Source organism: Sesamum indicum, linkage group LG2, assembly GCF_026168435.1.
Source record: "Sesamum indicum cultivar Baizhima isolate 11 linkage group LG2, ASM2616843v1, whole genome shotgun sequence".
Classification (NCBI taxonomy): domain Eukaryota; kingdom Viridiplantae; phylum Streptophyta; class Magnoliopsida; order Lamiales; family Pedaliaceae; genus Sesamum; species Sesamum indicum.
In genome coordinates, this window is record NC_142658.1 from 23,123,680 (window position 1) to 23,145,684 (window position 22,005).

Consider the following 22,005-nt stretch of genomic DNA (forward strand, 5'->3'; position numbering starts at 1 on the left):
CATTATTTCCAGGATTAATAATCTGTTGTTGTTTCCTCTTAAACGTCCCACCAGGATTCATTGTTATAATTAATAATGCTAAATAAATCAGTTGCTCTTCTCATAATTAAAGATGAAATAATGCTCTACTGATTTAAACTACTCATATTCTCTTCGAAAGTGAAGTGTCTATTTAATCTTATCGTAATATATAATTGGAAAAATGAGAATTCATGGTTAGGTGTCTGAGGTATAAAAAATTTGGCATGCTATTTGTGGAGAAAGGGGCGGTCACGTGTCACTGAGAAATGCTGACAATAGATACTAAGATTCAATGATTGTCCTTGTTGTCCACTACGTAGGCTCCCTCCTCTCCCTCCATTTCCTTTGCTCTGGAGCTCTCTCTTTCTACATGATAAAGCCCAAAAAGTAATAATTAATTAATAATTCCAAAGAGGGCGCTTAATAACCTGCATGTGTGCGTACAAATCTGTCATGCATCTTACTTGTGCCGCTCAACCATTGTAGTATATATACCAATCTTACTTCACTGCATTGTCTGCCTCTGTCTATTAATTTTGCCTTCTAATTTAGTTAGAACCAAACTATTGATCATCACAAGACCTACGTCTGTTTCTGTTGAGAAAAAAACAGAGTCCCCCTTGCCACCACCAAATCCACCGTTCTTGCTTTTTCCATTATATACATATATACACCATTAAGAAGATCGAGGAGGCCACCAGCTTTGAATATCTCCAAACCCATATATTTCCCATGGAAATCTAAGCTTGAAAGCAACCCCACTAGTTCACTCGAATGGTCCAGCTTCCAAACAACTCCGCCCCAGGTACGAAAAATTGGTATAAACCACCAAATCTTCCCATTAAACACAGAGCTAGGTCACACATGAAAAATACAAGCTTTTCATTTGCTCCTACTTATTGTTGTACAGTTGCACGTATAAGAAACCCACAAATATGCAATAATTGAATAGTGGTAAAAGGCTTAGGCAGCTCAACTTTGCTGAAATGAGCCAGCAGGCCATATCAGCAGCAATTCATTTGTACACAAGCTTCCTCCACTTAAGCTGTGTCACCAGTAGGAGGAAAATTAAAAACAAACATAAATATGTTGCTTTAAATTCATACCAACATTTGGGCATCAGGAATGATGTTAAGGTCCAGTATGACTTTCTTTGTCCTCCCACTTGTCATGCTTCCACCAATCTGCAACCGCAGTTGGAGAATAATCAGGTTACATTATTGCACTGCACGAATTTATTCAAACCTAATTAATTGAGCTGTTAGTTGTTTAAAGGTGGGAATTTTCAATCTCGGGTCACCTTCTCCTCAAGAACCCCCTTTTCTTCCACCAGCATCTTTTCCTGCATGCGCACAAAGGAATCAAGTAAGTACCCCTAGAATCAAGAGGTAATACATCATATTTCGCACTCTGCCATATTATTTTTGCACTTGTCTAATATTTTTTTTATGTCATTATCTCATCTGATACAACACTCATTTGGATAATCAAAATGCACTACCGCTTGGGTTGCATGGATGTTGCATTAATAGCCTTTTATCTTATTTTACATGCTGTCCTTTTAACGTTTTAGCTATCATTTCCTCTTCTAAGAAGAGTTTGCTACATTAAGATACTTTCTGAATTTGATAAAAAGGGTTCATAACTTTCGAGGTGGTAGTAGTAGTTTCAGGCAAGCTTCTCTGGTCTTCTTTACCACAACCTGATTATTTCAGAATCAGGTTATAGAGCCAAGGAAATTTTAACCAATCAAAAAACTTGTGGACAAGCCAAGATTGAGGAACACATCTACTCCTTTGCAGCAGTTCCTGAGACATTAGGATACTAAAGCAAAATACAACTTGTGGCATCAATCCTTCAAAAAGTAATGGAAAAAGTAAAACTGCATACCTTTTCATGAAGGCTTGATATAGAATCAAGAAGCAGATGTGTCTGCACAAAATGAGGGAGAGTTACTGACTTATGCAATAATCCATATACAAAAGATATCACAACCAATCTTACTGTGTACAGATAGAAAGCAATAAAGTAGGAGGCCTGTATACATACAATGACAATCCATGATACACATGGAAAAGGAAATAGGAAGAAGAACAAAAGAATTGATGCATGCAAGCAAAGAATTATTGTCTACCCTCCCTATATGTTTTAGGGTTGACAAGAAAGTTAGTGAAGAAACAGATCGTCTCTAATTTGAGCTTAACATCCTTAAACTACTGCAGTTATTTGAGCTCATAGTAGTCAGTGGTGCAAGGCACACAGTGGCGCCAAGGGCTCCTGGAGCCATGGCGCGTGGAGCACAGCGAGGCGCGCACCTCTTCAAAAGATGGCGCACATATAAGAAATAATGTATATATTTATATAATTAGTATTATTTTGACTAAATTAATGTATAAGGAGTTAAATAAGACGTATAAAACAACAAATTCGACATAACAAAACTTCATAAACTTAACAATACATATATAATTAAATTACTGAAATTTCATAGCATAGTTATATCATTAAAACATATGAAAAACTGGTAATTTTAATTTATATGTATACTTAATTAAGAAGTAAATAACATAATCATAGACTACTAGTCTACAAACAATTACATAATTAAATCAAAACAGTAACAATCTAAAGTTCTAAACACTAAACAGAGGAAAAAGAAAAAACCCAACAGGTCTAGTCACGCAGCAGCCGCTCAACTCAACAGTGAACGGCAGCGACAGACTACTATGGAAGAGAAGAATAAGAGAAGAACTGAAGAAGAAGATGCAACCTCAGAGGAAGAAGAGAACCGAATATTTATTTCTGCTGAAATTCCCTAATTTATTAGGGGTTTTTTTTATTGATGGGCCGGGCCACCCAGCCAGCAACCAGGCTGCTTAGGCCCGTCTTCATAAAGGCACGCCTGGAGCGGTCCATTAACTACTATGTTTGAGCTTTGCTTGATGAAAATTTCTATGCTTCCTCATGTAAACACCGAAAAGTACAAAGTGCTTAAACCAAATAGACGAAACACACACACACACACATAAGTGATAATAACACTGCATTCCTAAGGTTTGATGTAATTACATGTGGTTTGGAAAATTACATTTAGTGTTTCTGTCCAAGCCTTTCGTTATCAAACTATTCTTATACATTTTCACAAATGCTAACATTACCAATATTAGCAATTCCATAAACTTTGACTAATAGAAAAATCTATTTGTTATACATAAACAAATGTCCAGGACACTAAATATAATTTCCGAAATCATATGGGGTCCAAGTATAATTACACCAAACTTCAAGGGAGGGTGGTGTAATTATTCCACAAAAAAAGGATGCAGAGAGAACAAAGACAACCTAACAAAAGTGTAATTTCGGGCAGAATATGATTTGAAAGAAGGGTATCCTCTACGCTAAATTTGTTAGCGAGAAATTAAGCTCGGTTTCTAGGAGAGTAAATGGTGCCTCATAATCAGCTAGAGACCTACTGTTTCTGATGCCAGCAGAGTTTTCGAGCTCTTTCCAGGCTTTCCCTTTTTTACCCAATGGCAAAAGAGACTTCAGTTGACTTTGCAATGGAGTGTCGGGGGGATAAGATCAAGAGGCTCAATCCTTCGCAATCATCCCTCACAAGTTCTTACCCATGGGCTTCCACCAGAGCTTGCTTCCTTGTTTCTGACATCCTATGGGTCCGAGACTTACCATAATAACCAGCCAGACTGTATTCTCTATAGTCAAATACAGCTGACTTCTATCCTAATATACCTGCAACTGTTTCCAATTCCCTCTTATCCCTTCTTAAGATATTTCCTGATTTACTTGAGCAAAAATTTCAAGTCAATGAGACAAGTCCTATTTGTTGCTGCTCCTGAGGAAATTGTTGGAGCCTATGTCACCCATTTTCAGCAGATTCTGTATCAAAAAAATTTAGACGTTTCTGAACTTTCTGAAAAAGGTCAATAAGACTCCTTTAACTGTTAATTACATATTCAAGTTACACCAGATTCACTAAAAGAAAAAGAAATCCAGTAGCTCTATTTGAGATCACCTCAAATTTCACCAGCAAAATAGAAATCTGATATACTGACAAAATGAAGGAGGACGAGCGACACAATGAAGAAAGCAAATAGGAAAGTTCTAGCCGCTGGAGTCAATATGCCACAATCTCAGATACTAGAGGGGATGTGAAGAGAGGAAACCTTTGTCGTTCGTGTTTGCGTTAATGCGGCCTGAAGTTCGTTTTCCAGATGTAGAAGGTCAGTAACGCTAAGCTGGTCAACTAATGGTTCTTCAAGATCCCTGCAAAAGAGAAACTTACGTTACTCCAACCTGACAATGGCAAGTGAAGAAAGTAAGAGGCACAAAGGCACTACCTTTCAACAATTTGGAGGAGCTCTCCACATGAGACGGAACGTGAATGTTTGGAGCACTCGACCTGACATGGGAGCAGGACAGCATCCAATACTCTCAAACATAATTGCTTCAGGAATAAGATGCTCCACTTCTTTGTTTTAAACAGTAGAGTTCCAGAATACTGGTCTAACTAACTAAATAAGTATGTTAAAATGATAGAATTCTACAAGACAATCAATTCTAGAATAATGTTGGTAAGGGACTCTTATTATTTTGCAATCCATAACATTCAATATAAGCGTAATAATGACGATGACATCATTAGATTATCATTTAAATAGACATAAGTACATGCAATGTTTTTACAAAGTCTCATCTACATAAAAAGGAGATATTTTCAACCACCTCTATATGCTTTGATAAGATTGCAGAGATGGTTGCCCAGTAATGAGGAAATCATAATAATACTTTATGGCATCTTTCTACTATCCCCTTTGCCAAGAGTGCTGGGTAAAGAGTTCTCAAGTGAAAATGCAGTATCCCATGAATGGAGCCATCCAAGAAGGGTTTTTGTAACAACGCCTAGCAATATTGCATCAATTTTCTAATGCTTTGCAATATCTACAGTACCTCTACCTAGAGGAAGTCCACTTAGAATTTGACTATGAAGATAAACCCTAATTTGAAAATTCAGCATGACTCTAATGTTAGCTAATGTTGACCCTTGACGTTATATTGTTCTCAGCAGGCTTTGGCAATACAAACAAATGGTTATGTCATAATAAATTACCATCTTGTTTTTCTGTTATCCACCTAGGTATTGACCTGAAAAACAGGATTACTGCAGGTTCGCCTAGAGGATTCACTTACCAGTGACTCACATACCGCTGTAGAGGGGCTTGATTCTGCTTCAATATGACTATGATACCGTTCCAGGATCTCAGTCAGACTGAAATATTCAAAATGATTGATGTGTCATGCCCATATGAACAAAGAATTAGTGCACACCACAGATATGCAAGCGCATCAAAAGTTGCAAAAAGAAAACAATAGTTAAAGACAAAAAGCCAAACCCAAAAATAGGGATTTTGCAAAATGCAACTGAAGAGAACAATGAGAAAGACCAAGGGTTAACATGGATAGAAATCTCTTAAGGAATTATTGGTTGTTCTGTTTCTTACAGGTCTTACCTATGCCTTTTGGAACCTTAGACAGATAACAGACTTAACACCTTAAACCATGCATAAACTCGGATACACAATAATTATAGTGTGCCCTTTTTTTAAAGGATATGAGTTACGACTCTTCAGTTTTACTTTTTTAATTCATTTGTCAGTGAACTAAAGTGTTCTCGGAAGCAAGATATCACCATTCTGTTGGTGTGGTGATAGGTTGCGCCTTGCATGCGCCTGAGCGCCATTTCGGCCCTTGCCAAGGCTTGCATTGCTAGTCTAGGCTTAAGCCAAAAAATAAAACAAAATAAATAAATAAAGAATAAGAGTCCAAATTGCAAATGATTAAAAACCCTTTGGATTCTGGATGCATGATCCCTTTCTTCTTGAAAAGGTTCATAGTTCTCTTCTATTGTGTGGATACCCTTCTCTCTCTCCTTGTTTTGGTACCTCATCCCTACTTTTCTCTATGCTACTTGAACAACATCTTTTTATGTCTTTTTTCTTTCCTATTCTTTTCTTATTTCTTTGTTTTCTATTTGTAAATTACGTTGTATATCAAGATGCAAAGTGGGCTGAGCTGGGCTACAGAGCCCAGAACCGGATTGAACCAATGAAAAGGTTGGGTTGGCCCAGACCCGCTTGGGATCAGGCTAGCCCCAGGCATTTTAATACTTTTGGGACTCTAAAAATTTACCATTATTGGTATATTTCTAATTTCTAGAACTTTAATTCATTAATTTTTTTTTTCAAAATTTATTATAAATCCTTTTTGAATTTATTATCATCTAAGTTTATTATATAATTTTAACTATTATTGTTTCTAGTTATTTTTTTGTGTGATTTAATGTATCAAGGAAACTTCTATTTCATAAAAAAAAAAAAAAAAAGAAATAGGCAAGTTCGGGACTGGTATGGTCCTGGTCTGGGCCTCAATCTGGCCTATTGGGGCCCGTCTAAAAACCCAGGACCACCCTAGGACCGGTTATGAATAGTAGTGGACTGATCCTAGGCCGGCCTTTTTCGTGCTAGTTCAAGCCGGCCGACCGACTATGCAACTTGAGTTATATATTAGTAGGACTTAATGAATGCAAATGGGCAAATTACCCTTATATGATAAAAAAATAGCAATTACCTCCATGTGTTTTTAAAATGAAGTACATCCCTTTTTAAGGAAGTAGATTGATTCATTTTTAAAAAACACAGAGAGGGTAAATTACTACATTTTAAAAACACAGGTAGGAGATTGTTACTTTTTTCATATGGGAGTAATTTGCTCATCTGGAATATCATAAGGGGTTACTTGCGCTTTTCACTATTTTAAAATAAGCAATCTACTGTAATTAATTACTTATTGTTGTTGAAATTGTTATATTAAAATAAATGCTATATTTGGTCCCTTAAGTTTTCTTTTAGAATTGATTTTAGCATCCCTAAATTTTACTTTTTATCTCAATTTGGTCCCTCCGACCATTTTTCGAGCAAAAATATGATCGAATTTTGACCTTTTTGAGGGTAAAATGGTCGATGTAAGTTTGATTTTTTTATTCTAGTACCTTAAGTTTGTAAAATTATAAAATTAGTCTTTTTAGTCGATGTAAGTTTGATTTTTTTATTCTAGTCCCTTAAGTTTGTAAAATTATAAAATTAGTCATTTTAGAAAAAACTATTCTTATTTATATTTTTATGTAGTGAATATGATGTAATTATCTTGTGTGAATAATGAGAACATTGAACTCTTTTGAACATAATAATAACATATTGCTTAACTTAAAATAAAATAGTATCTTTGTTTTTTCATTTTCAAAAGTGACAAAAAAATCAAAATTGTGAATAAATTTTATAAAAAATACCTAATCTAAAAGTACAATACATAAATCTAAATCAATTTTTTATTCAAGAGTTAAAGATGAGTCTAAAAAAATTAATCTTTAACAATGTTCATTAAATATTAACAGATACAGTTTTGAAGAAAAAAGTTAGTGGAACATACATAATAACCAGATTATTCAGTGGAATTTAAACATATATAAAATTCATTTTGTGTCATGATACACTATGCGCCTTTAACAACTACGCAATTAGCAACAAGTGCATTTTTCTCAAAGATATTTAGTTAATAACACTAAGGGGAGACCAAGATTTTTCATCAACTTTTAGCCAATGTGGACTTTTCTGTGATAAATACACATGATGTGTCCAATTTGTTTAATGTAGGTATTAGTATGAGATTTGTGCTTCAAAACTTAATTAATTTTTATGCTTTTTGGCCAAACTCATAAATATTTTGCTTTCAATACATTATTCTCTCGATGTCTCTAATATGCCTTTATCTTAATCTTTTTTGACATATTTATCCTATATCTCTTAATTTGATAATGCTTAAAATAAGAAACAAGACCCCCACCCTAAGCATAATAAGTTTTTGAGTTTTTATGATTTGAGTACAACTAAGTTTCTCATATTGCACATGAGATAATTGAGTTTCAACCATCAATCTTACTTGTCAGATCAAGAGGATAGCTTGCACTAAAACTTCAGAGGAGCGTGAGCAAATTGGTGGCTGGCTGCAAATAGCTTTGTTTAAGGACTATATTTCATGCAAGACTATTTGTTGCTATTGGTGTTGTTGGATAACTATTTCATCAGGCAGAGAGTACCACTAGCTAAAAGTGTTGGAATATCCCCTGATGATGCTAGTTCGAGCTCTACTGCAGCCATATTCCTCCATCAATGCACTGAAGACACTGCAGGTGCTGAAGATGATCTATTAGATCAAGATAGATTAAACGTAGCTCAAAGTTGGGTTTTAGCTTATTACATTTTCTCTTGGTTTATTTACACTTTCTTTCCCATCATTTATTCGCGCTGTGATTGGTCCATGTCGTGTGACTGGGCACTTGCTGATTGGTTGATTCTTTGGCGGTGGTTTGTTAATTTAAACACCCTTCATCCTCCTAGATAGTTCTCTGTAACAGAATTAACAAAAGAGGAATGAAACTCATGGTGGATTCTCTGATGTTCTCTGTTTCGTATGGTATCAGAGTCATCGTCTTGAAGGTCTCTTCATACTTGTATTTGCCTTTAACGCACAAAATCGCTGTAATTGCGAAAGAAAATTATGGCAGATTCGTTGGTAATGGAGGCCGAACAATACGAGAAGGAAGTCCTCTATCTGCATCCTTCTGATAACTCCAGCTTTGTGCTAGCTTCTTCATCTTTCAACGGTTCTAATTACTTGATGTGGAGCAGAGTCGTTTATGTTGCACTAGGTTGCAAGATGAAGCTTGCGTTTATCGACGGAACCTTTCCTCGTCCTCCAGCAAGTTCTGCTCTGTTTGAAATAGAAGAGAGCAGACCTTTTGGTCACTTCGTGGCTCTGGAATTCGATCTCGAAGGACATCATGGAGGCTTTCATGTACATGAGTTCATCGCGAGAATTATAGCTAGAGATTCAAGCACGATACGTTCGCAGCAGTGCTCCTATGATCTACCAAATACAGGGAGAAATATCTTCCATTTCGCAAGGTGACATGACGTTGACTAGCTACTTAACGAAGGTGAAGAAACTCTGGAATGAACTGCTTTGTCTAGCTCCGTCATCGAAATGCACATGTGGTGGTTGCACATGTGGAGTGAACAAGGCCATTGGTGAGGTGTTCTCCTCAGTGCAGCTTATGCAGTTCCTCATGGGGCTTCACGAAAGCTTCGACAAAGAAAAAAGCCAACTGCTTATGATGGATCCGTTACCCGATCTAGAGAAAGCTTTCTCCATGATATTGTGGTGGAACAACAGCGTGCAGACTCAAATCGTTGATACTACTAATAATGCGGCGTACCAAGTATCCTTAAGAGACAACAAGAAGCAAGGGAATTATAGACAGACAAAGACGTAGAACATCCATTGACAAACGATTTGTGCTGTGTACACACTGCCACAAGTCAGGACATCTAAGAGAGACTTGTTTCCAACTTCATGGAACACCAGAATGGTATAAATGGCTAAACAATAAGAAACAGGTTGGGGGAAATTATAACTTTACTGGTAATTTGAAAGTAGCTGGTAATGTCTCAACAGTGAAAATAAATTTGAGTCGAAGTTGTTGATTTATTGGCTTAATTGTTAAAGCTGGTAAAAAGCAAGGAAACACCTTCAGATCCTATCTCCAACTTCGCGAACTACGTTCATACAGAAGAGCAATTTGTAGGTAACTCATTTGATTTAAGCGTGCTCAATGTTGGTGATTGGATAATTGATACGGGAGCAACAAGTCATGTGTGTGGTCATTTGTCGCGTTTTGACACATTCTGCTCCTTCACACACACACTTTATTCATTTGCCCGATGGAACGAAGAAGTAGGTCGCTTACATTGGAATAGTGAGAATATCAGATAAGTTAACGCTTAATTCAGTGTCTTATGTTCCAGATTTTTCTGTCCGTAAGTCAGATATGTTATGGGGGTTCCTTCACTTTTTCTTTCAACAAGTTTGGGTACATTTTGCAGGACCAAGTGACTAGAGCAATTGTGGCATAATGAATGCTGAATCTGTATATTGTGCATTGCTCTGTTTTCAAGCCGTTGGTCACTTTGATTGTGGTTGTTCCTAATTTGTGTACTGCCGTTGTCGATTATAATGACTCGTTGTGGCATAGAAGGCTCGGGCATACCTCTATGACAGCAATTAAACACATTCCGGAGTGTAGTATTTCAAAAGAATCTTTGGAATTGAAGTGTGATATCTGTCCAAAGGCCAAAGAGTGCAGAATTTCTTTTAAAGCAAGTGAATCACACACTGCGGCACCTTTCGATTTGGTTCACTTAGACGGTTGGGGACCGTATAAAACACATAGTACGACAGGGTGTCCCTATGTTTTGATAATTTTGGATGATTTTAGCAAATCATTATGGACTTATCTCATCAAATATAAGGATCAAGTAACCACGACACTTCACAATTTCTCAGTTATGGTTGAGACACAATTTGGGGTCAAAATAAAAGTACTTCGGTCTGACAATGGGTCTGAGTTTGTGAACTTGAATTGTCAAAATTTGTGTCAACATTTAGGAATCATACATCAAACTTCTTGCGTTTAAACTCCCCAACAAAATAGGAGGGTAGAACAGAAGCACAGACACTTGCTCAACGTTGCTAGAGCGCTTTTGTTCCAGGCATCACTCGCACTTAAAATCTTAGGAGGTTGCATATTAGCTGCTACGTACATTATCAAAATGGACATCCCCCCACATACACTCATCTTAAGACATTTAGATGTCTATGCTTTGCAACGAATCTCAATCCACACAAGTCGAAATTCCACAAAAGTGCTCACAAGTGCGTATTTCTTGGTTACTCGATGACGCAAAAAGGTTATAAAGTCTATGATTTAGTGGATCATATCCTTTTCACATCTAGGTATGTGATTTTTGATGAACTTATATTTCCCTTTGCTCAAAGGCCAGTCGACAGAATGCTTTGAATGTCCACTTCCCGCTCCCAGTAGACACTGATGACAACACTGAATCACTCACTGTGCCTTCACCTTCACATGTTACTAGCCCTGAGACTGCACCTATTGTTCAGCAAACTGATGTTTCTACTAGCTCACAGCAACCTACTCGAAGATTCACTAGAGTGAGCCTAAAACCCCTGTGGCTCAACGATTTTGTATGTCAACAAAGTTCATCAACTCTACACTGTAATTCTCTTACATACTCTTCTTTTGTGGCGTCCATTTCAGTGGTAAAGGAACCTTGCTCTTTTGTGGAGGTTGTCCAATCTCCAGAATGGAGAGCAGCCATGGACGCAGAGATTCGGGCATTGGAGACTAATTACACTTGGAAGCTTACATCGTTGCCAGCTGGAAAGCGAGCTATCGGATGCAAGTGGGTCTTCAAGGTAAAGTTACGAGCTGATGGTAGTGTGGAACGATACAAGGCGCATCTTGTTGCTAAAGAATATAATCAAATCGAAGGGATCAATTACACAGAAAGCTCTTCCCCTGTGGCGAAAGCAGTGACAGTACGCCTCTTTCTCACGCTTGCCGCTGCTAATGGTTGGGCTCTCCATAAACTTGACGTAAATAATACGTTTCTTTACGGCTATTTGGATGAGGACATCATATGATTCCTCCAGTTGGTTACTAGGTTGCATCAGGCCTTGTGTGCAAATTGGAAAGGTCTTTATACGGCTTGAAACAAGCCTCGCGTCAATGGAACGTGGAGCTAACACTGAAATTACAGGAATTCAGTTTCACACGCACATGACCACTGTTTGTTTCTTCTCCATACTGCTTGTGGTCTGGTTTCTCCCTTGGTATACGTCGATGATATTCTTCTCGCTGGACCCTGTGTTTATGAACTTCACAAGGTAAAAACTTACCTTCATGATCTTTTTACTATTAAAGATCTTGGGGAGGCACACTATTTTTTGGGCTTGGAGATAGCATGAAATGTTGATGGGATTTATTTGGCTCACACGAAGTATGTGCTAGATATCATAGCTGACACTGGTTTGTCGCATGCTAAGGCAACCCCTACGCCTCTTCCTTTGGGGCTTAAGTTGAGCTCAGATTCTGGTGTTTTGCTCTCAGCCCCTAATTCGTACAGGCGTCTAGTAGGTCAATTACTCTATCTCAGTTTCACTAGGCCTGACATTTCATACTCGGTGCAGCAATTGATCCAACATTTGAGTCGACCTTGTGATACACATTGGAAGGCACCTCTCCATATGGTTAAAAACCTTAAAGGTGGCAGCTCTCCATATGGTTAAAAACCTTAAAGGTTGTCCTACACTCGGTTTATTTTGCCTGCAGCTAATGCCTTAGACCTTCGAGGTTACTGTGATGCCGACTGGGCATCATGCTCTGATTCTAGACGTCCTTGACTGGATTTTGTGTCTTCCTTGGTAAGGCTCTCATTTCTTGGAAGACAAAGAAACAATCAACGGTGTCCCGTCCTTCAGCAGAAGCGGAATATCGCAGCTTAGCTGCTACTGTATGTGAGTTGCGATGGCTTTCGTACTTACTGGCTGATTTTGGTGTGACAGTTTCCTTGCCAATTACTCTCTTCTGTGACAATAATGCGGCCGTGCACATTTTAGCCAACCCTGTCTTTCACGAACGTATGAACATATTGAAATTGATTGTCATCTCGTTCGAGGTGCGTACAAAGATGGCTTTGTTGCCCCTGTTTTGATTCGGAGTTTTGCCCAGATCGTTGACATCTTCACCAAAGCTCTCCCTTTGCAGTTGTTTAGTTCCTTTCTCTCCAAGTTGGGACTTGTGCCTTTTGCCCCTAGTCCCACTTGTGGGCGGGTTGTTGGAATATCCCCTGATGACGCTAGTTCGAGCTGTACTGCAACCATATTCCTCCATCAATGCACTAAAGACACTGCAGGTGCTGCTGTTGCTAAAGATGATCTATTAGATCAAGGATAGATTAAACGTAGCTCAAAGTCGTGTTTTAGCTTATTACATTTTCTCTTGGTTTATTTACACTTTCTCCAGTCATTTATTCGCGCCGTGATTGGTCCACGTCGTGTGACTGGACACTTGCTGATTGGTTGATTCTTTAGCGGTGTTTTGTTAATTTAAACAGCCTTCATCCTCCTGGATAGTTCTCTGTTTCATTGTGTAATTTTGCTCTGTTATTGAACTGGATTCTTCACAAAAAGATGTCGGTCAAGGAGGTTTTTCAACTGCCTACATATAAGTTTAGATCACCTAAATACACATCAAGCAAAAACTTATCGAATTATAAACATGTACAATCATGTGCATACAAATTATGGAAACTAAACCAGTAGTCAAAAAGAGAAGCTATACACAAAATAATACACCTAGCAAATGTTGCAGTTGTATAACATATATCAATCTAGGGAATCATAACAATAACTTATAACCAAGATGCACAGTCGATGAAAATATTTACATATATACACATATATATATGGGGGAAGAGAGAGAGAGAGAGAGAGAGAGAGAGAGAGAGAAAGAGAGAGGAACGCAAGAGATTTCCAGTGCGTTCATGCTTCTCCATCTAGGATTTCAACTGCGTGTTCTACTAAGCACGTTGGCTATATTACGGAAACTGTGAACCACCACGTAACACCAAAAGCAGGCACCCAAAAACGGCACGTCTCACAGTCCTCTGGCGATATTTGTTGGCAAACAAACAAACCAAAACCAAACCCAAACCAAACCATTATTATATTGATTGATTAAATAATCAGAAAACGAATTGTCGTGCGAGGAGGGGAACACTCAACTAGATGCACTGCATACCGTAAACTTGTACGTAGTGAATTAACCTGAAAGGCAGCAAGTTTCTCGAATATCAAGACTCTCAGGGGTGGATAAAGCTGAATCTTTTTCCATGACATAATTAATTACCCACTGAATTCCATAATGGATAAAGCACATGGGATGGAACGGATATATACGAAAGGGACTGCAATTACGTAATACTGAAAGTTGAAGAAAAAGATAAAATCTTTTTTGCCAAGTTAGGCCCGGCGAAATTTCCTCAGGAGGGGCAATAACAAGAAAAGAGCAAGAAAAACAGGCAAATTACTGCCATCATGAAAACTAGAAAACAGAGGTAATTAGCAAACACGAGATCTGAAAAAAAGAATGAGAAAAATAAATAACGTACAAGGCAAAGAGGGTGAGGAAGCGTAGGAACCTGTTATTGCTGGAGAAGTGGTGAAGTTTTCCATGGCGGGAAATAATAAGGAGGGCGACATCCAGATCGCAGAGAACAGATAATTCTTTGGCTTTTTTGAGCAATCCTTTGCGTCGCTTGGAGAAAGTGACTTGCCTGGCGCTGTTGTCCTCGATTCGTTTCATCTCCAGCTTTCGCCTCCCCATATTTGTTATTGTGGTTTCCCCCAAATCCAAAATGAGATGCTTTTATTTTGATCTCTATTGTATGTATGTATGTAATCCTGTTTTAATTTATTATTTTAGGAAGAAGAATGGGATAAGTGTAATAAATGTTGATTTGTTGAATCTTTTTCTGGAAGGTGATTGACTAATTTAAACAAAGTTTAAAATGAAATTGGGAAGGAGGAAGGGGATAAGTGTACAAATTGGTGGGGCAAAGCCTGTGGTTGTGGCAAGAGCAAGAGGAGGAGGGTGTGTACGTGGCTGATCGCCGCCGACCTACCTACGTGGCAGAATCCTTCTTCTTTTGTTTTTCCTTATAAGGTTATAATACAATTTTCACCTAAAGTATGATGTAAAAAATATATTTACCCCAACTTTTCATGATATAGCCGGTACCTTTATCCTTAATTTCCTTTGGGTTTTAGCTTTTATGGAATTCTCCGCACTTGGGTTTTATCCTAACCATGTACGTAAACAAACCAAGTATGAATTGAAATTCATGTAATTAATGTGATGGTGTAATTAATTATTGTTTTCATTCAAAAAAAAAAAATTAACAAACTTTCACATAATTTTGTAAATATAATCTTAGTTATGTTTAAATTTAACCTGTGCGTAGCTTGAGTACATACTAGTATGTATGTATATATTGGAAGGAAATTATCGTAGTTTTTAGGTTTTATTTTTGGCCCATCTTCGCATGGTAAATGTTTGTCTTGATTTGTTTTGAAAATTTTGGTGGTGTTTTGAGATGTTTTGAAACAGTGTTTCATTTATTTTTTTATCAAAATAAGTTTACACTAATTATAGGCTCTATAACTAAAAAAATTATATACATACTCATACATATATATAAATATATATAAAAGAGATATGATTTAACAATGAATAGTAATTTTTGTCTCCTACAAAATAATATCAAATATACCATATTTATTTTATATTATTTTCAAAAATAAATCCAAACATACACTATGAGTGTTAAGTAGCAATGGATAAAGGTGTATGGTGTATCATATCAGCTGTACGTACTAGTTACTACTACTACTACGCTACGTATGGCATTTGGTTGCATCTCATATATGCCACACTCTTTTTTGTCCGTGTCAGGATATATATATATATTAATGATAACTTAATCATTGTTGGTGTTGGTAAATTAAGGTTAAACGCATATTAATTGGCCCAAACTGCCAAAATCTACATCATGAAAACTTATCTATCAGAGCTCTAATGAAAAAGTTATAGCTCATTTTAATCAGGAGCTCAAAAAGATTAGAGCCCCCAAAAGGATTGGAGATTATTTCAAGCTCTAAAAAGTTAGAGCTCATTTTACCAGTTATTTGCACCAATCAACAAAAAGCAAGAAGTCTTCCTTACTCCTATAAAAGGCTAAGTGAGGAACTAAAAAGGGGGACTCTACTCTTCTATGTCTCTTTATAAGTTTGGACTTTATTCATTATTATAAGGAAGGAAAAAATTATATGCCCTCATCAAGATTCCTCAAGTGTAAACAACTGAATATTCTTCTTCTTATTTTATTGGTGCAATTTTTATTTTTACCCGTATCAAAGAGTAACTTCATCAACATGAAGATGAAGATGATGATGATGGCAAATGACAAGTTACATCGATTTCATAGGTTTCACTTTTTTTGCCACTTGCTAGTACGTTAGCTCTATTCTCTTTGCAACTATATATATACACATTAAGTATTAGTCTCTTTCACATATTTCAGTAATTAAAATAAAATGACGATGAATAGTAAATTTCTAAAATAACAAGTATGGTAAAAAATCAAGAAAAAGAAAGTGCGAATTGATGATTCCTCTTCATGTTATCAACCTACTCATCATCATATATAACTGCGAAAGTAATTACAAACCAATTACTCCTTATTCCATGGTTACGTACCTATAACTCTCCACAGTTACTTTCAACCAACTAATTTCAACAACATTATATTAAAATGTTCCTAATTTTACCATTTATAACATATATATATGTGTGTATATGAATTGATTTTGTAAAATGTAATATAAATATGTTTGCGGGTATGAGGATTGAGGCCAGCCATGCACGGGCGGATATAGTTTTCCTTCCACCATCAATAATTAATATATATTGCAAAAATTCATATATAGCAGTGCAGGGTGGTGGGGTCAACTGAGATTCAAAATTTGTGGGTGTTCTGCATGCAATATATGAATATTTGATAAATATAATTTGATTTGAAGTGTATATATATAAATATATATATATATATATAGTACTACATGCATGTACATGATTTTTTGTCTCACTGCTAATAATATGATAAATTAAATTGACACACTACTAGAGGCTACTAGCTGCGTACCAACAAGGTGAAGCCGCCGCCGCCACCACCACCCATTATATATATATATATATATATATATATATATAACTTTAATTTGGGTTCTATAAAGCCCAATATAATTCTTCCATCTGATCAGGCCCAATCCCATGCAACCACCCTTTATTTACTTTTCTCCAACCACGTTAATTCTAGAGTTAAATACACTTTACACCTTTGAATGATATATTTTAACTCATTTTTACTCTTAAAATATGAAAGCTAATAAAAACACCATTCAAAAAATACTTTAGCATTAATAAGCTAAAATGCACTTCTCACTTACCCCTATAATTTTTTATTCTACTTCCTAAAATATATTTTATTAAAATATCTCTCCTAAACTATTTTTAGTGATTTAAAATTTTAATCACATTTTATTTTAAAAACAATACTTATAATTTATACTTTTGTATAAATATGAAACACAAAAAAATATTTATTAGCTCAATTGATAAGTGCACAATTTACCATATTTTGATAATGATTATACATTTTTTTTTTGAGCTAAAATACTCATAATCATATAAATTTATTGCATTTCCAATTTAAAAGATTTGATGAAGAGTAAAAATGGTAAATTTGAGCTAAAAAGGGCAATTGAAAGCATTTGAAGAAGGAATGAGTAAATTGTGTTAGATTTGTTGATCTAACTAGACACGCCCATGCTTAGTGGTGCACTAATGCGATTTATGTTGAAGAAAAAAGAAATGATTACTCTATAATCTTAAAAAGAATCCTTTGGGATATTTGACTGATGCAAATGAATAATTTACTAACTTTTTAGAGGCAATTATGTACCTAACCATTTTCTATGTCTATATTCGTAGGGTGTTTATAGTATAAATAGGAGGAGATCTCAACTTCATGGGACATCCATTATTCTATCCACTGTTCCACCTTTTGAATTCTCTTTAATTTTAATACATTGTCTAATTGTTAATGGAATTTCACTTCTTTTTAGTGTGTCTTCTATTAACATGTTAGGCTAATTTTTTTTTTTTTTTTTTCTGGTTAAGGCTAAGGTGATTGCTTAATTCTCAAATATTGTGGGATCTAATTTATACTTACTACTCTCGTTAAAATAAGTATTCATATTATTTTCTGCGGTCTTACTACAAACATCCGATTTATGAATAATGTGGCCACTTGTTCGTTATCAAGAAGGTTTGCTTTGCTAATTGCACTTTGCAAATCCCTTTTATTGTTTGTTTAGTTCAATAATTAGTTGTAACATAGCATAATTAATTGTGTCACAGTAGTTAATTATGTTATGGGGAATGCATGATCTAACTTAAATGAATCATCGTAGGAACTTGTTAGTTAGAATAGGACCTTTCTAATTCTTAATGTTGTTGATGGATTAAATCTTGTGAACGTTCACAGGGTTGTTCATTGATTAGGAATTTAGCCAACGGTTGTACCTTGGCTAACGGAAAGGTAAGGAAATGTGAGATCATTAGGTCGTACCAATAACCATAACTGGTTTATTTATTTAAACGAGTGTTATATTTGCCTTGATCATCAATCAATTGAATCAAGCATGAACCCGATCTGAACCAGAAAAGTCTTCTCTTATATTTCTCTTTTAATTTCATAATCTCTCTAGTTTAATTTAATTTTTATTCTCTTCACAATCAAACTCTTCCCCTCTATATCTTTAAGAAATTAACTCTACTCTCACTTCTACAAAAGTGTCCGTAGGAATTATTTTTTATGGTTTCGACACCCATCATCAATATATGCAAATATATTTTATAAAGTATATAAATTATGTTAAAAATTATATATAAATATGTGTCAATACATAATGCATATAATATTATAGAAAAAGTGTGTTACATAACGTATAAATTTTTATTCAGTTACATGTCCACATAATAAAAATATAGCATATCATTACTTTAAAAAACATAGAATATTATATATTAATTACATTATAGGTTTGCATATTTACAGTATATATATTCGATGTAATATTTTAAAATTGTATAGATAATTTGGTTTTAAAAAAAGTTCAATATATATAACAACCCATTCAAAAATTATGTAAATTTTTTACCAGTTGTGTAAAAGATATAAGGAATTGTAAATTTATGGATTTATATAGATTATATACTTAATATAAAAAATATAAATTTTGGAAGGTGTTTATTTTAAATAAAAAATTTCATTATAGTTTAGATTATATTTGAAAGAATGATAATAATAGAGATATTTGAGCGGTATAAATAATAAGGGTATTTTCATCATAAAAAAATAGTGTAGATCATGAGGGGCCATCTTGTTACATTTTATAATTTAGGGGTATAAATGTACTTTACACATAGTTTAGGAGTGCAAAGTGTATTTAACCCTTAATTCTATATCTAATATATATATATATATATATATATATATATTAGAGTAGTATCACATGGATGAGTTGCTGATTAATTAGTAATTGTACGTCCTTGGATGACCTAATTTTACTGATATCTAAAACCAAAAGAGGATCAATATATACTTTATATATAATTTGCTGCAATATTAATTCAGATCCAGGCCGCCCACTCTCAAATTATATATATATATATAAAATTTCAAACCTAAAATCAATTAACTAATATAATTCTTAATTTTTTCGGTCGAGAGAGAAATTAGTACGTCATCTAAATTAACAAACATTCTGTATTTACGTGTTTTTATCAACACATTGCATGCATGCAGGCCAGTGTACATGATTAATATGTATTCACATTGTTAATTAATGATATGAGCGCACAACAATTTATATATGTAACCTGGACTAAATATGTTTGATCACAATTGAAAAGCTGCATCTACAGACCACTATTAACTAGAACAAGAAAAGTAATTAAACCAGCTTATACCAGATCTAATTATTGGGCTAGCTAGTGCATATATATACACATATATTTTAGGATAATTACACGTCCTCCTCATATTTGGTGTAATTACACATAAACCCTATATAGTTTAAAAAATTATATTTAACTGCATGGAGAAATTAAATATTCATTTATGTAGGTAGTTTGCTCCCACATTACAAAAACTTGCCCCAGCTTTAATTAATTCAATTTAAACAAACATATTAATACAAGCTAGCTACGACATAATTAATTAATGCTATATTCATTTGGACAAAATGCTAGAAAATAAAATCTTTTAATTAATATTTTATTTTATATATGTATATATACCTAATTATCTCCATACATATATTTATATATATAGTATAATCCAATCAATTATTGAATCCGGCTGACATGATGCATTAATGTAGCTAGCTAACATTGAGTGTCGATCTATGTTCTTGAATTTCAATTTAACCAAAACTGCATGTATGAATAGAGTTAGACAGAGGCCATATAGTATTTTTAGTCTTATAAGTTAAGTTGACGTTATTTTTGATCTCATTTATTATGGGTTTAATATTTTTTAATTTTATAACTTATAAAAAATTAGTATTTTTGGTCCTTAAACACTTTTTCATCTACAATTTAACAATGTAAATTACGTGCCTTGCACGTTGCCATAAAGTATTTTAGGTAGAGAAAAAATTGATCTTTTTTCCAATAGAACATATGGGTGTTTAAATTATTTGATCTACTTGATTCACTTGTGAAAAACATGATTCTTAATGTTGATTCTATTTGGCTTTAACTTATAAAAATATGGAAATGTAGAATTCAATTTTTGTGGGAGAAGAGAAAAAATAGCTATTTTTTTTGCCCAAATTTTCTTCAAGAATTATTTTTTCTCCCCTCAAATGTAGTTATATTTTTTTCCCAAAAATGATCCCAAGTTGGAAAAATGAATTTGCTCTCAACCAAAAACACTTAACGATCACATGCTAGGCACGTGCTCTACACAGTTAAATTGTAGATAAAAAAGTGAATGAAGACAAAAAGTGTCAATTCTTGTAAGTTACGGGACTAAAAATGCTAATTCCGTAATTAATAGGATCAAAAGTGAAACATATTATTTCCCCTTAAACAGACAACAAATAATGATTGTTATAAGTATCTCGTAATCAAGTTTAATTTGTGCAAATAATTGAGAAATTAATCAGATGAGATGTAGACAACTAACTGAAAGAAAAAAATGAATTAAACCATGACATGATTTTACAGAGAGTCAATATATATATATATATATATATATATATATCTAAATGAATCCATTTATGAGGTACGCACAATTTATTGTAAGTGATGATAGTACTCTTGCATGTCCATCTTATAAATTAATATATATATATGTATAGGACCTTAAATTAATTAAGGATTAAATATTAGCTAGTGATAACTAACTTAGAAAGAGGTGTAAATTTGCATCTGACTGAGAATGTGCTCGAAATTGTCGGTAGATTTCTGGATTGGATGTGAGTGCATCCCTTCGTAGGTTGTCACTACAATCCCTTCATCCTTAGATAACCTCTGAATCTGCTTTTTAACATTGCAACCTTGGTGTGTGCACCTGTAATAGCTTCTGCATCAAACAATATTAACAAACAACATAATTATTTTTGTGTACTAGTACCCATTTTAATAATTACGTCTCTATATATATGTTTCCTAATTTGATCAGCTTCCAAATAATTAACTTACACAATTAAGCCATATATGTATAATTGAAGAGCTTGTATATACATAATTTAAAAGAGAGAAATTAATAGAGGAAAAAAATAATTAATAACCAACCTTGGGAATTTGTTGTTCTTCACTGCCTTTTGACCATATTTCCTCCATCTGTACCCATCATCAAGTATATCAACTTGGCTTCTGGTCTGAAAGGCGTACCTAGGTTTTTTGCAAGACTTCTTCTCCCCCTTCTTCTTGCCTAAATGGTTTGCATTGGAGTTGGAGCACGGATTTTCCATGGCAGTCGTCATCTCATTCTGTCCGCCTACGTACCTTCCATTATTATTAGGCTTCTCATCATGATCATCATAATTATCATAATTTTGTGCTTGAGAAGTCATCACCGTATTGTTGAATAGGGTATGATGAGAATTTTGTGGAGTTGAAGATGAAGAGTAGTGAAATATGGTAGGATGATTCTCATCCATCATCATCATCAGAAACAAAAACTAATTTAATTTTATAGAAATAATTACAAGAATTTTTGGGTTTGTGCGTGGTTATATATACATATATATGTATATAGAGAGAGAGAGAGAGACGAAAAAGAGAGAGACAGAGCT

General features: G+C 34.7%; 2 protein-coding genes across 7 annotated transcripts; both read right to left on the bottom strand.

Annotated features, from left to right (window-relative positions):
- Window positions 1–147: 147 nt before the first annotated feature.
- On the bottom strand, window positions 148–14,605 carry LOC105156718 (agamous-like MADS-box protein AGL70). 6 transcript variants are annotated; one of them, XM_088877584.1, is made up of 8 exons: window positions 14,187–14,605; window positions 5,230–5,308; window positions 4,380–4,540; window positions 4,206–4,305; window positions 1,912–1,953; window positions 1,322–1,363; window positions 1,128–1,205; window positions 148–387 (listed from the first exon to the last, which is right to left on the bottom strand). In XM_088877584.1, the coding sequence occupies exons 1-8, from the start codon at window positions 14,399–14,401 to the stop codon at window positions 334–336; spliced, it is 771 nt and encodes a 256-aa protein (XP_088733710.1). In that variant the 5' UTR covers window positions 14,402–14,605; the 3' UTR covers window positions 148–333. The 6 variants fall into 6 exon arrangements, with proteins under 6 accessions (XP_088733710.1, XP_020547792.1, XP_088733711.1 ...); XM_020692133.2 differs by having other exon boundaries at window positions 4,380–4,549; XM_088877585.1 differs by having other exon boundaries at window positions 14,217–14,595.
- A 6,274-nt stretch (window positions 14,606–20,879) lies between these two features.
- On the bottom strand, window positions 20,880–22,005 carry LOC105156719 (putative WRKY transcription factor 75). The gene is made up of 2 exons (XM_011072940.3): window positions 21,503–22,005; window positions 20,880–21,290 (listed from the first exon to the last, which is right to left on the bottom strand). The coding sequence occupies exons 1-2, from the start codon at window positions 21,877–21,879 to the stop codon at window positions 21,113–21,115; spliced, it is 555 nt and encodes a 184-aa protein (XP_011071242.1). The 5' UTR covers window positions 21,880–22,005; the 3' UTR covers window positions 20,880–21,112.